We start from the raw sequence: 12,022 nt of genomic DNA on the forward strand, positions 1-12,022 counted from the left end.
TATAGCTGAGCACTTCCCCTTGTAGTTCATCACTTCATGATATTTCTTAGAGGAGGCCCTTCGCAGATTAAACACATGGGCTATGGCACAGCAGTTCTGCAAAGTATAACAAATGGCCTCTGCTAGGCCCCAGGGGAAATATTATTCATAATAACAATCTTCCGCATTTCTGCAAAAGTCATCATTGTGGTGTCTGAGCACCCTGAATTCATAGCTTTGCGTTTGTGCAATTCTATTTTAGTTTTGAAACCAAAGCCAGAATACATTTAGTTTTTGAGGCTGAAATCTCCAAACTCTGTGTGTGTAAATAATATATCTAAATCACCCTTCAACAGAAAATTCCATAGGCAGTTCACATAAAAGTAAAATCTGCACAATAAATTTGAACTGAATTATCTGACGTTCTCCTTTACCCCTTCCTCTCCAGAGAATTCAAAGTATGGTTCATTGTGTGTGGAGTTTAAAGTTAATAGAATTCTTTCAGCAGTCTTGCAAAGTGACAACCCCAAGATTACTTTGGGGGAAGCCATATTAAACTGGTTTTAAAGCATTTTAACTTAATCGTGTACATTTAGCCTTGCTTTCGGTGGATCCCTCCCAAACTCTATTTCTCACTACAGGATGGAAACTTTGAATGGTCTTTGTCTATGAAATACATGTTTTCATTTTTTTCATAGCTTTTAATATTCAAAATGATTTACAATGTTTGTATGTCACAAATTATCAACGTAATGCTTGAGTGGTTGAAAGCCATTATTCCAAATTAGAAAAACCTAATTCTGAGGTTTGCAGAAGAGTTTAGTCTGTAATCTTAACCATTCTTTCCAAGAATAAGAACAGTTTACAAATCCCTATTCTGTACTTAAAGGCTGAAGGGCTGTTTATATGAATGATCTTCATCTATTGATGGGGGGGGTTGGGGCAATGGTCCTATCAGTGATCCAGTCGGGCACCGCCCTTGAATGGAGGTGCCCTGTGCATGAGAGGCCATTCACACACTGGCGGAATATAATGATGGGAGCAGGATGGCTGGTGCACATTTTGGTGGCAGAGGTGTGGCTGCTGGACTTAATTCATCATCAATATGCAAGAAATGCTCACCTGAACACCTCTTGAAACATCCAGTAAAGGATTTCATGTTTGAATGGGTCATCATGGATAGCCTTTTCCTATTCAACAAATGGTGCTTTTCAGTGAAATCTGCCTATGCATTCAGCTGCCCATAATTAATTGTAATCAAGTGATGTTTATGGGTCTGTGAACTAGCCCTAAATGTGACTTAGGAATCAATGACTAACTTGTGAGCAATATGCTAAGGATCAGGTTGTGAGTCACTATTTCCGTGTGGGTTTCTCCAATGGATCACAGTAAGCACTACCACAATTCCCAATCAAGATCAGTGAAGCAAATCAGATAGGGGAAAAGATAAGGGGGCAAGTACAATAGAGGCACATACAATTATTGCATTGTGTGGAGGGAGCAGCTTTTCTCTTTCTCATTGTACTAGAAATGGAGTCATCCCAGGAAGCTAAATGCTGAGAGATTCTGGACTGATAAAAAGAACAATGTGTAGTGATTGCCACCAACTTGGGCAGCTTTATTGGGGGACTGAACAAATTCATAAAGAACAAGGTAGCAAGGTCTGAGATGTACAAAAGCTGTGTATTACCTCTGAATACCAGTGGTTGGGAAGCACAGATGGGAAAGAGCTATTGCCCCCCGTGCCTTGTTTGTGGGCTTCCCATAGGCACCTGACTGGCCACTGTGGGAACCAATTTCTGGACTAGAAAGGCCTTTGGCCTGATCCAGCTGGACTCTTCTTACATTCTTAAGTGATGATATATAGTGTTAAGGGACTTTTGGAGAAGAATCATTGCAAAAGTACTGTCATATCATTGAACATCACCTCAAAATGCAATGTTTTTCAATAGTGGCAGCTCACAGTGAGTCCCTGCATGGCAGGATACTGAATGTGGCATACAGATGCGTAAAATAGCCTATGGCTGGGTAGCCTGTGAAAAGAAATGGAGGGAAGGGCATGTGGACATGATGAATATTTATTTAAAGCTTTTCTAACCTGTCCACTACTGATGTCTCAGGATGGCTTACAAGAGAACAAATAAAACAAAGCACAGCATCTGAGTATCTGAGGTTGCGCAGCTGTCGTATGAAGAGTTAACTGACATGCACAAACATTCTGAAATATGTTTTTCATTGGGGCTATTTTGCTTTTCAGCATAATCTCTTTCAAGGGACAGGCACACACTTATACCATGTAAAATTGATACTATTTGTCCCAAATTATCTGGATATGGTATGCAAGAAATCCAGCGAAGAAAACCAGCTTAGTTCTAGTCCATAGTCACAAAGTTCACTGGAGATTTGTACCAGCCACAATCTTTCAGACTAGACAACTTTACAAGGTTATCATGAGAATAACATAGTTTATTGTATGTCTCTGAACTCAATTTACTTTCAGAGCCAGTGTGATGTAGTGGCTAAAAGGTTTAAGCTGGGTTCAAATCCTTGGCATGAAGCTCACTCAACTAATTTACCCCACCTCTGACTAACCTATCTCACAAGAGTTATTTGGAAGATACACTACCCTAAACTTCTTGGGGAAAGTGTGTGTGGGGGGCAGGAGGTTGATAATATTCTCTACAGTTTACAGATCAGGAAGATAAGACTGAGACTTAACCAAGGAAACAAGGATGATTCAGGAACTGGAAGCAAAGCCCTAGGAGGAAAACCTGAGAGAACTGATATGTTCATCCTCAAAAAGAGAAGACTGGGGAGTGATATGATAGCACTCTGCAAGTACCTGAAAGGCTGTCACAAAGAGGAAGGAAAGTATCTTTTCTCATTCATTCCAGGATGCAGCACATGGAATAACTGCCTTAAGTTAAATGAAACCAGATTAGACACCAGGAAGAACTTCCTCACTGTCAGAGCAGTATGCTGTAGGCTCACCCTTGCTGGAGGCATTCAAAAAGTGTCTGGACAGTTACCTGAATGGAATGGTGTAACTTATTTGATTTTTAGTTGGCCCCATTAGCCACACAGAGTGTTCTGCAATACCAGGGGGTTGGACCTGATGGCCCTCTGGCCCCTTCCAACTCTACTATTCTTTCAAATCTCAATATCATGGGTGGCCTAGGTCAATGCTGTTGCTCATCTGAGAACAAAGTAACAACATTATGAGAAGAGTTTACAAAGTTATTTTTTCAGAACCACTACAGTTCAAAGGTCAACAGTAGAGGATTTCCAGTAGTGAATTCCTGAACAGGAAAGCAATCTGCCCTCCTTTCAGTGTTATTTTGACTAGATTGATGCAACAGCCTACCAGAGAATGAAACAGGAAAGGACATCTATTCAAAAATAAACATTTACCCCAAAAGCTGGCTTTGCAAAGAGAAAATGTTGGACAAATCAGGTGGATGATTCTTGGTTTCCCTGACAGAGACTGAACTTCTCCTGAAAGTTGTGAAGTATGCCCTCAGAAGAGGTGAAGGGGAAAATGGGAGGCAAAAGGGCATGGGTTATGCACCTCTGTACGCAGGACAGTTCTCAACTGCTGAAAAAGCCCTTTAGGGATGTGAGCAACATGTATAAAAGAAACCCACAGGTCTGAACATCTTATGGCATCCTGACCCAAACCAAAAGCAGGAAAACGAGCTAATTTAAACAGTGAAGGGCTGGGAGCTTGTAGGCTGTATCAGTATCCTGCCACTCAATTCTTTTCTCCTCCTTCTTGCCCTGGTGTAAAATGGCAGGCAGTAAAGAGGGGGAAGTGTCAGGCAGTGGCTAGAAAAGGATTTGGCAAGCTCTGGTTCACAGGTTCCAATAAGGTAATCACTCCTTTCAGCACCCCATCCAATTCATTGCAAGTACTTAACTACAGCAGTACCTCAGCTCATGAACGCCTCAGATCACAACCAAATCGGGTCACGCACAAAAATTTCATAAAAATTTTGACTCAGGTCATGAACTCCACATTGGGTGACGACTGTGATCTCAGCAATCTCCCCACCCCCCAAAGTGGGGAGATGGCCATGATCATGCTGAGGATGGGGAGGACATGGCTGAGAAAGTGCCCATCTTTCCTGCCTGAGCGCGCCCATGATTGCGCCCCTTTCCTGCAGGAGCGGAACTGCGATCTCAGCCATCTCCCCCCGAGGCACGATCGCACCTGCCTCTCCCCCCCAGTGTGCCCGTGTTCGTACCCGTTGCTCCCCCCAGTGCGCCCGCGATCACGCCTGTGTCTCCCTCCCCAGCGCGCCAGGATAATGGGCGTGTGCAGGGATGATGAGTGATCAGGGTCAAGCTGTGGGGGCAGGGAGATGGCCTCACTAGTGCTGGGGGGGGGGGGGGATGGCCGCAATCTTTGTTGTTCTTTGTCACTATGCTTCTTCACATTTTTGATTTTTTTTAAAAAAGTTACAGAACGGATTAACCTTATTTACACTGAACCTTATGGGGAAACTTAACTTGGCTCACAACCAATCTGGGTCATGACCAGAGTCCTGGAATGGATTATTTATTTTATTATTTAAAACATTTTTATGCCGCCCCCATCGCAACAAAGCCTCGGGGCGGCTCACAACAAGTACATAATATAATTGTTCTATAAACACACTTTCTAAAGTACATTAATGCAAGATCTTCCATTTTAATAAAATTTTGGAGTAGTCTGCCCCATTTCTTCTTGTTGTATTTTGGACCCTTTGCTGCATGCAAGCAGATGGATGAGTTCAAGAATATTTATCCTTTTAAAAAAATTTACTTTTTGGTCAAAAGAACAATAGATAAGAGAAATACATCCTGATAATATTACAGGGATTTTCTCTCTTTCCCAGAAAAGAAGCCAGAAAGGAAGTCCCCTAATCAGGGATGCTGCCCCACCTGGAGGATGGACTAAATGACCACTGTACTTACACGCACACCCCTAAATGTTGGTTATCCCCATAAATGCTCTTTTAAGTTCCTAGAGTCTTGAAGAATTTCAGATATCCCTTAGGTCAACCAGAGCACTAAAAATAAGAAACAAATATCAATGTTGCAAAATCATTGTGTGTGGCTTCTATCTATATGATGTAAAAAGAATTCAATGTAAACAGTTCTTTTTACACTGAAGTGTATGTACCAAGAATTCAGCCAAAGAAGAAATGGGTATTTGTGCCAAAACCACTTGGGTTGTATTGAGGGTTTGTCTATCATATTTATATCCCACCTTTTCCCCCTCTTGCAAGGAGCCCAAATCAATTTATATAATCCTCCTCCTCTCTAGTTTATCCTCACAATGGCTGCGAGTCAAATAACCGACCCAAAGTTACCCAGTGAACTTGAAGGCTAAGTGAAGACTAGAATCCAGGTCTTCCAAGTCATAGTTTAACTACTATACCACACTGGCTTTCAAATCTATCATGGATTTATTTCACTTGTATTCCCATCATTACTCCAAGAAGCAGAGACTGACAAATACAGTGTTTAAGAATGCCCTGTCATCTATATAACTGACTAGGCCCAAGCTACATTCACAAACAGAACCACATGCTTTCAAAGCATTATCTGAATTATGGCCCATTTCTGCTGTTTATATGGGTTTGGACCACGTCACAACTGGCTTGCAGGACGAGTGCAACTAAGTCCTTTATGCACATAATGCCCCATACACATACAGCTTTATTTTAAACATAAATGCACAGGAATGCTGAACATCAGCCCCATGGACCAAATCCAGACCACCTGGGACCACAGTTTGTACATCTGAGGTTCCCCACACTCCCTTCCCACACACCATCACTTGGTGGTTTTCCTGTTTCTATGCAGCTTTTTTCCTTTCTCAAAGGCTGTAATACTAAGGTGTAGCTTCTGGCTTCTAAGCTAAAACAGTTGCTATTTTTGCCTCCACCACTTTGCATTTCACCCAACTAACCACTGGAATGCATCCACCTGAGAGTTTTTCCAAAAGTGAATCTTGCCCTTAAGCTGAAAGAAATTTTGACACCCAGGCCTCCATTATGAAATTGCTAGCAGGCACACATACATGCATCAAATCAAATACAAGTGTATGTGTGAATGCACTCTAAAGAAAAAAAATGCAGTGTGTGATACGAAGAAACACAGAAGTTCTATTTGTAATGGTCCATTCACACTTGCCAAAGTAATAAAGAACATACACGTGTTCACTTTTGAAACGAATTGCAATAGTTGTAGTCAGCTGCAAGCACAGCTTAAGATTTTGGAAATGCCGTAGGCCAAGCTCTACGAGAAGCGCTATTTGAACCTGCAAGCAACTTGGCTCCAGAAATTCCCCCGTACAGTTTACTGATGAGAGTTCGGTCAGCCCTCTGATGCTGTGCTAAGGCAGCCAGAGCTGAACAGCCAAGAGGCTTCCAACTCCCTGGGCGGGAGGGACCGTAGTTGCCAAGCGATCGCTCAGCCCGTCTGCGGTTCGGCTCAGAGCCGCGGCACTTTGCGATGCCGGTGGTAGAGCGCGGTGCAACAACAACCGCTGGCCCGAGCGCCATCCCCGCTCCACCCCGCGCCCAGGGGAGGTTCACACGCGGCAGCCGCCGCTCATGCACGCCCCGCTCAGCGCCGTCGCCGCCGCCAGCCCCGCTTGGCCGCCAGCCGGGCACAGAGCAACTTTCCCACGGCCGCCCGGCCACGCGTGTGGCTCCAAAGGCTCCCAACTGGCCCCAGGCCCAGCCAATTGCACAAGCAGAAGAGACGAAGCGCGAGAGGGACCGGGAGGGGGGAAACAAGCTTCGAACGCGGCCGTGTATCCAATCTGAGAACGGCTGGCCAATCGGAAGCAGCGCGGGCAGAAGGCGTGCTATTGAGTGGTCTCTAGTCCAGCAGCCATTGGCTAGCTACTGCAGACGCTTAGCCAACCAGAAGGACCGAGATTGCAAATGGCTACGCGGAGCCGTATGTGGCCGGGAGCGCCTGGCGCGCCTCCCAGCCCGCCCCTCCCTCGCGTAAGAGGCGAAGCGTGGGAACGGGATGGGGGAGACGGAGCCAGAAGGCGAGTGACGGCGGCGAGTGCGTTGAGCTGGCACCGGGAAATCGCCACCCAACCCACTTCTTCGCACAGGCGGGAGGCAAAGCGTTCTCTTTCTCTCCCGGCTGGTCGCGCAGAAGCGTGCGAAAATGAAACGGGGGCACCCGGACTACAGCTCCTCCGATAGCGAGGAGCTGGATGAACCCATCGAGGTGGAGAAGGAGAGCGCGGACGAGAATGGGTGAGGGGGCTCTGGTGGGATACTGGCCGGGTGTGGTTGGAAGGCAGGCCGTTACAGTCGGTGGGTCCCCGGTTCGTCGCGCAGGGGCGGTCGCGGTTCCGCCGAGTTTGCCATGTCAGGTGCTATGATCACTGTGGCTCTAGGCAGGCAAATTCCCGCTGCTGAGACCCGAAGGACCTCCATTCGCCTCCCGCCCCCAGTGCAGTAATCGAAGGCTAAGGCTGTGACTTTGACCCGCTCATCTGGGAGCAAACCCCATTGAACACAGTGGGAATTACTTGCGAGTAAATACGCATAGGATTTCGCTGCACCCTCTGATGCCTGTTAACGCGAAAACTGGTTCCATTGAACTCGTTGCGATTTAACGCCCCCCCCCCCCCAATATATATCTGTTAATGCTTCAAATAGCAAATGGTGGTGGAAGGGATTGGTCAAGGCAGCCTACAGAATATACACGGGCTTGGGATCGGTTCTTCAGTTAATCGGAGGTGGCAGCTTGCGGGGGTGGGTTGGTGGCAGTGCTCTGTATGTGCCCGAGGCAGCCCTCTTTATGTCTCCTTCGTTCTCACTTTTTCAAAGGGTGCGGCTGCAGTCTTACACATGCGCTTGTTGCTGGCACAGGACACGATCTTGGCACCGAAAACAGGGAAGAAGGGATGGCTCCTGGCACAAATCAGACTGAGCCTTGGGGCCTGCTGCCTACACTCTGCCTTTAGCACTGGTGTTATCTGGGAACAGAAGTCTCTGTCCTGCCTCTGATTCCATGCTGCCCTGTTCCTTTAGTTCAGACACCCCCAGCCTCCAGGTGTGTTGAGCTAGACACCCAGGAGGACTGGCTGGTGGATGCTGAGAGTTATAATCCAGCATAAGTGGAAGGCACTAGCTTGGGGAAGGCCATGTTAGCTGCTCATGATGGAATTCCCTTCCCATCCCCTCCTTGCCCCTTCTCTCATTTTTGCACTTCAGTGACTCCGTTCTTTCTTGCTGGTTTCAGAAACTTGAGCTCTGCTCCAGGGTCAATGTCTCCAACAACCACTTCCCAGATCCTGGCTCGTAAAAGACGCCGAGGAGTAAGTCTCACTCTGTTCTGCTCTACATTCCCTTTCCCTAAGGGCTGTTCCTAAATGGTATCCCGCTTTTCTTTTAGATAATTGAAAAGCGTCGCCGTGATCGGATCAACAACAGCCTATCTGAGCTAAGGCGTCTGGTGCCTAGTGCCTTTGAAAAGCAGGTAATGTTCTGGTGGCTCGGGGTGCTGCTGTGACTCACGCAAGCTGCAGTATGCTCTTCTGAGCATGCCTTTTTGCTTGGCTAAGACCAAGCTGCCTTTACACTTGTCGTCTTTTCTTAGGGTTCAGCTAAATTGGAGAAGGCAGAAATCCTACAAATGACTGTAGATCATCTGAAAATGTTGCATACAGCAGGAGGAAAAGGTAAGGTCTCCTACTCAACCTCTATGTGTGTAGTTAACCTTGTATACTAATGGCAAACCTATTTTCTTACTAGGAAAACGTATATAAGTTACCACCACCACTTCCTCGGTACTAGAGGGAACCATCAGTAGGGTTTGGGGAACCCCTCAAAAGTGTAGATGTTCAAAAAATCATTAGGAAAATAAGCTTGTATGAGAGTGTATTGGGGGAATCGCCAAAACTGATCAATGAGGACTGAATGTGTTGAATTGAACACAGTGGAGCATGCTTTCTTTTAAGGAATTCAATGTGGCTTAAATAATTCTCATTCTCCTCTCTGTCACAACAGTAACAGACCTGTGATGTAGGTTGGGCTGAGAGTCCGTAACTGGCCTTAAGTCACCCGGTGAGCTCCATGGCTGAGTGGGAACGAGAGCCCAGATCTTCCAAGTCCCAGTCCAGCATTCTTAACCACTATGCCATGTTGGATTTCTGTAGTGATCTGTGATACGGAGATGATAGTACTCTCCTAATTTTCAGGGCTGTTGCAAGGAATGCAAGGATATAATGAAGTGCTTTAAACACTCTTAACACTGCAACCTAAGTGCTGCTGCCAGTGCTTCATTCCTTCTTCTTTCATAACAATAACAATACGACTTAAGGAATGTGTTCTGGTCCCACTTTACATGAGAATAATTCATCTGCTTGCTGTAAGTCAGAGATGACTTGGCAGTGCACAGCAACAATCCTTCACTGTCCTTAACTGGTGCCTAGCCTGGGTGATGGGCTGGATGAGGGCCAATAAATTGAAGCTTAAGCCAGACAAGGTGGAGGTCCTATTGGGAGGTGTTTCAGCCTTTTGGGGAAGTGATTTTAGCCCTGTTCTGGATAGGGTTGCACTCCCCCTAAAGGACAGGGTGTGCAGTTTGGGAGTGCTCTTCAACCCAGAGCTGTCCCTGGAGTCCAAGGTGGCAGCAGTCACGAGGAATGCTTTCCTTCAGCTTTGGCTGATCCATCAACTGGGTCCTTACCTGGATGAGCAGTGCCTAGCAATGGTGACCCATGCTCTGGTAACTTCCCAATTGGGCTATTGTAACACATGGGCCTGCCCTTGAAGACGGTCTGGATACTTCAATTGGTCCAGAGTAGAGTGGCTAGGAAGTTATCAGACTGGCAGGTATGCCCATATAATGACAATTCTCTACCATCTACACTGGCTGCCAATTGAAGTCTGAGCCCAATTCACGGTGCTGGTGATGACCTATAAAGCCCTGAATGGCTTAGGACATGGTTATCTGAAGGAGCATCTCCTTCCCTATGTGCCTTTCCACTCTTCAAGATCTGGTGTGAAGGTCCTTCTTTGGGAGCCCTCCTTGAAGGAGACTGGGAGGATGGCTACCCAGAGAAGGGCCTTCTTGGCGGTGGTGCCCTGGCTATGGAATGCACTCCCCAGAGAAGTTCACGTGGCGCTGACACTATTCCTTTCAGCATCAGGCTAAAATCTTTTTATTCACCCATTATTTTAAGGTTGATTAGGTTTTAATGTGGGTTTTATTAATTGGATTAATGCTTTACTTAATCTGTTTTTATTGTAAGACCATCCTGAGACTGTTGTAGTTGGATGGTATAGAAAAGCTTTAAATAAATCAAATAAATCCATCCTTGATTAGGATTGTGGTGCAACTGTTCAAAGTGCTTCACACATATTTTTGACAATGTTGCTTTTAGTTGTAACTTTGCAAAATGAATGTCAAACAGCATGTCTGTATATTTTTCTGTTTGCCATTCATGGTGGGGTGGGGGGAACTGCACAGCAAAGAGTTCATGCTTTTGTGTCCACTTGGCAATGTATTGACTTTCTAGTATGTTTAAGGCAAAGTATAGCTGTCTGACTGAACTAGTTCAGAGTAGGCAACTTGTTTTGCCCTGCAAATGCCATCTGCTTGAGCCAGAATAGCTGATGTTGAGGGATTATGGAGTTGGCTAAAATATCTGGAGGGCCACAAGTTGCCTGCCTCTGAGATAGATGGTCAAGAGACAATGAATGGAAATGTGTTTCCTTCCTTAAACGTCATTGTCTTGTTCCTTTCTCCTAGGCTATTTTGATGCCCACGCTCTTGCTATGGACTACCGGAGCCTAGGTTTTCGAGAGTGCTTGGCTGAAGTAGCCCGCTATCTTAGCATTATTGAGGGTCTGGACATGTCTGATCCTCTTCGTGTCCGTCTTGTTTCTCACCTGAATAACTATGCCTCTCAACGGGAAGCAGCGAGTAATTCACACTCAGGGCTTGGACAGATTCCTTGGGGTGGTGCCTTTGGACATCATCCCCATATTTCCCATCCATTGCTTCTGCCTCAGAATGGGCATGCTACTACAAACGGGGCATCCTCCTCCTCAGAAGGCCACCATCAGAGCAGAAGTGCTGCTTCTCACACTGAGTCATCTTCACTGAGAGCACCACCTAATGGCAGCATTGGACCAGTGCTTCCTGTGGTCACTTCTGCCTCTAAACTCTCTCCTCCCTTGCTGTCTTCCATGGCCTCCTTGTCTGCATTTCCCTTTTCTTTCAGTTCATTCCATCTGTTGTCCCCTAATGCTCTCAGTCCACCTACACCACCACAGTCAGCCAGCCTTGGCAAACCCTACAGTGAAGAAAGGATGAATGAACTGCCACAAAATAAGGAGAAAATTAAGAAGGGAAAAGTGCTCTTTTGACAAAGAATTAATGCACCAAAGGAAGAGTATTTTGGAAAGCATGGATGTTGATGGATTATTAGGACAAGATAATAGCAATATTAATAAATAGTTAACTGATGGAGCCTATTTCTTAACAGACAGATGTGCTTGTGTGCATTCTGTATGAAAGGCATGATAATTTAAAGCTGCAAAGAAAATGCCCTTCCAGTGGCACATTTCTTGAACGAAACACAACTGTTTAGTCAAAATGAGACCTTGCATGCTGGGCATGAGCATATTTTTGGAATGGTCTGACAACATAAAGCAAAATGGCTGAGTTTGGGGCAGGGCAGAAGACAAGGCAGGAGTGGCTGTCCAGAAAAGCTGTCCCCTCTTTCTAGTGAATGAGCCCATATATGAGATCTAACTCACCTTGACAACAAACGTAAATGGGGAAGCAGCTCTTGCCAACAGAATTCAGCTTGACTTTCTTGAAATGATTTATATTAGACTCCAATATGAATTGATTTGTCATTTGGCTTCTAGAAATGTCCCGTTTCAGTTCTTGGTTCTTCTGTCATTGTCTCAAACTGCATTACACCCGTCTGGTGTGGGAGAAGATCATGCATGTTTCTCTCAGGTACATTGGCAACATGTGTCAAAAGCAGCACGTTGAATGAGCTAGA

At 45.7% G+C, this 12,022-nt stretch overlaps 1 protein-coding gene across 1 annotated transcript; it reads left to right on the top strand.

Annotated features, from left to right (window-relative positions):
• The first annotated feature begins 6,998 nt into the window (after positions 1-6,998).
• On the top strand, positions 6,999-11,375 carry HEY1 (hes related family bHLH transcription factor with YRPW motif 1). The gene is made up of 5 exons (XM_044424331.1): positions 6,999-7,247; positions 8,242-8,317; positions 8,395-8,478; positions 8,599-8,680; positions 10,756-11,375. Exons 1-5 carry the CDS (start codon positions 7,156-7,158, stop codon positions 11,373-11,375), a joined length of 954 nt encoding a protein of 317 aa, XP_044280266.1. The 5' UTR covers positions 6,999-7,155.
• Positions 11,376-12,022: the final 647 nt, after the last annotated feature.

The sequence above is a fragment of the Varanus komodoensis genome, unplaced genomic scaffold (assembly GCF_004798865.1).
Source record: "Varanus komodoensis strain SLA01 unplaced genomic scaffold, ASM479886v1 scaffold14_1, whole genome shotgun sequence".
Taxonomy (NCBI): Eukaryota; Metazoa; Chordata; class Lepidosauria; order Squamata; family Varanidae; genus Varanus; species Varanus komodoensis.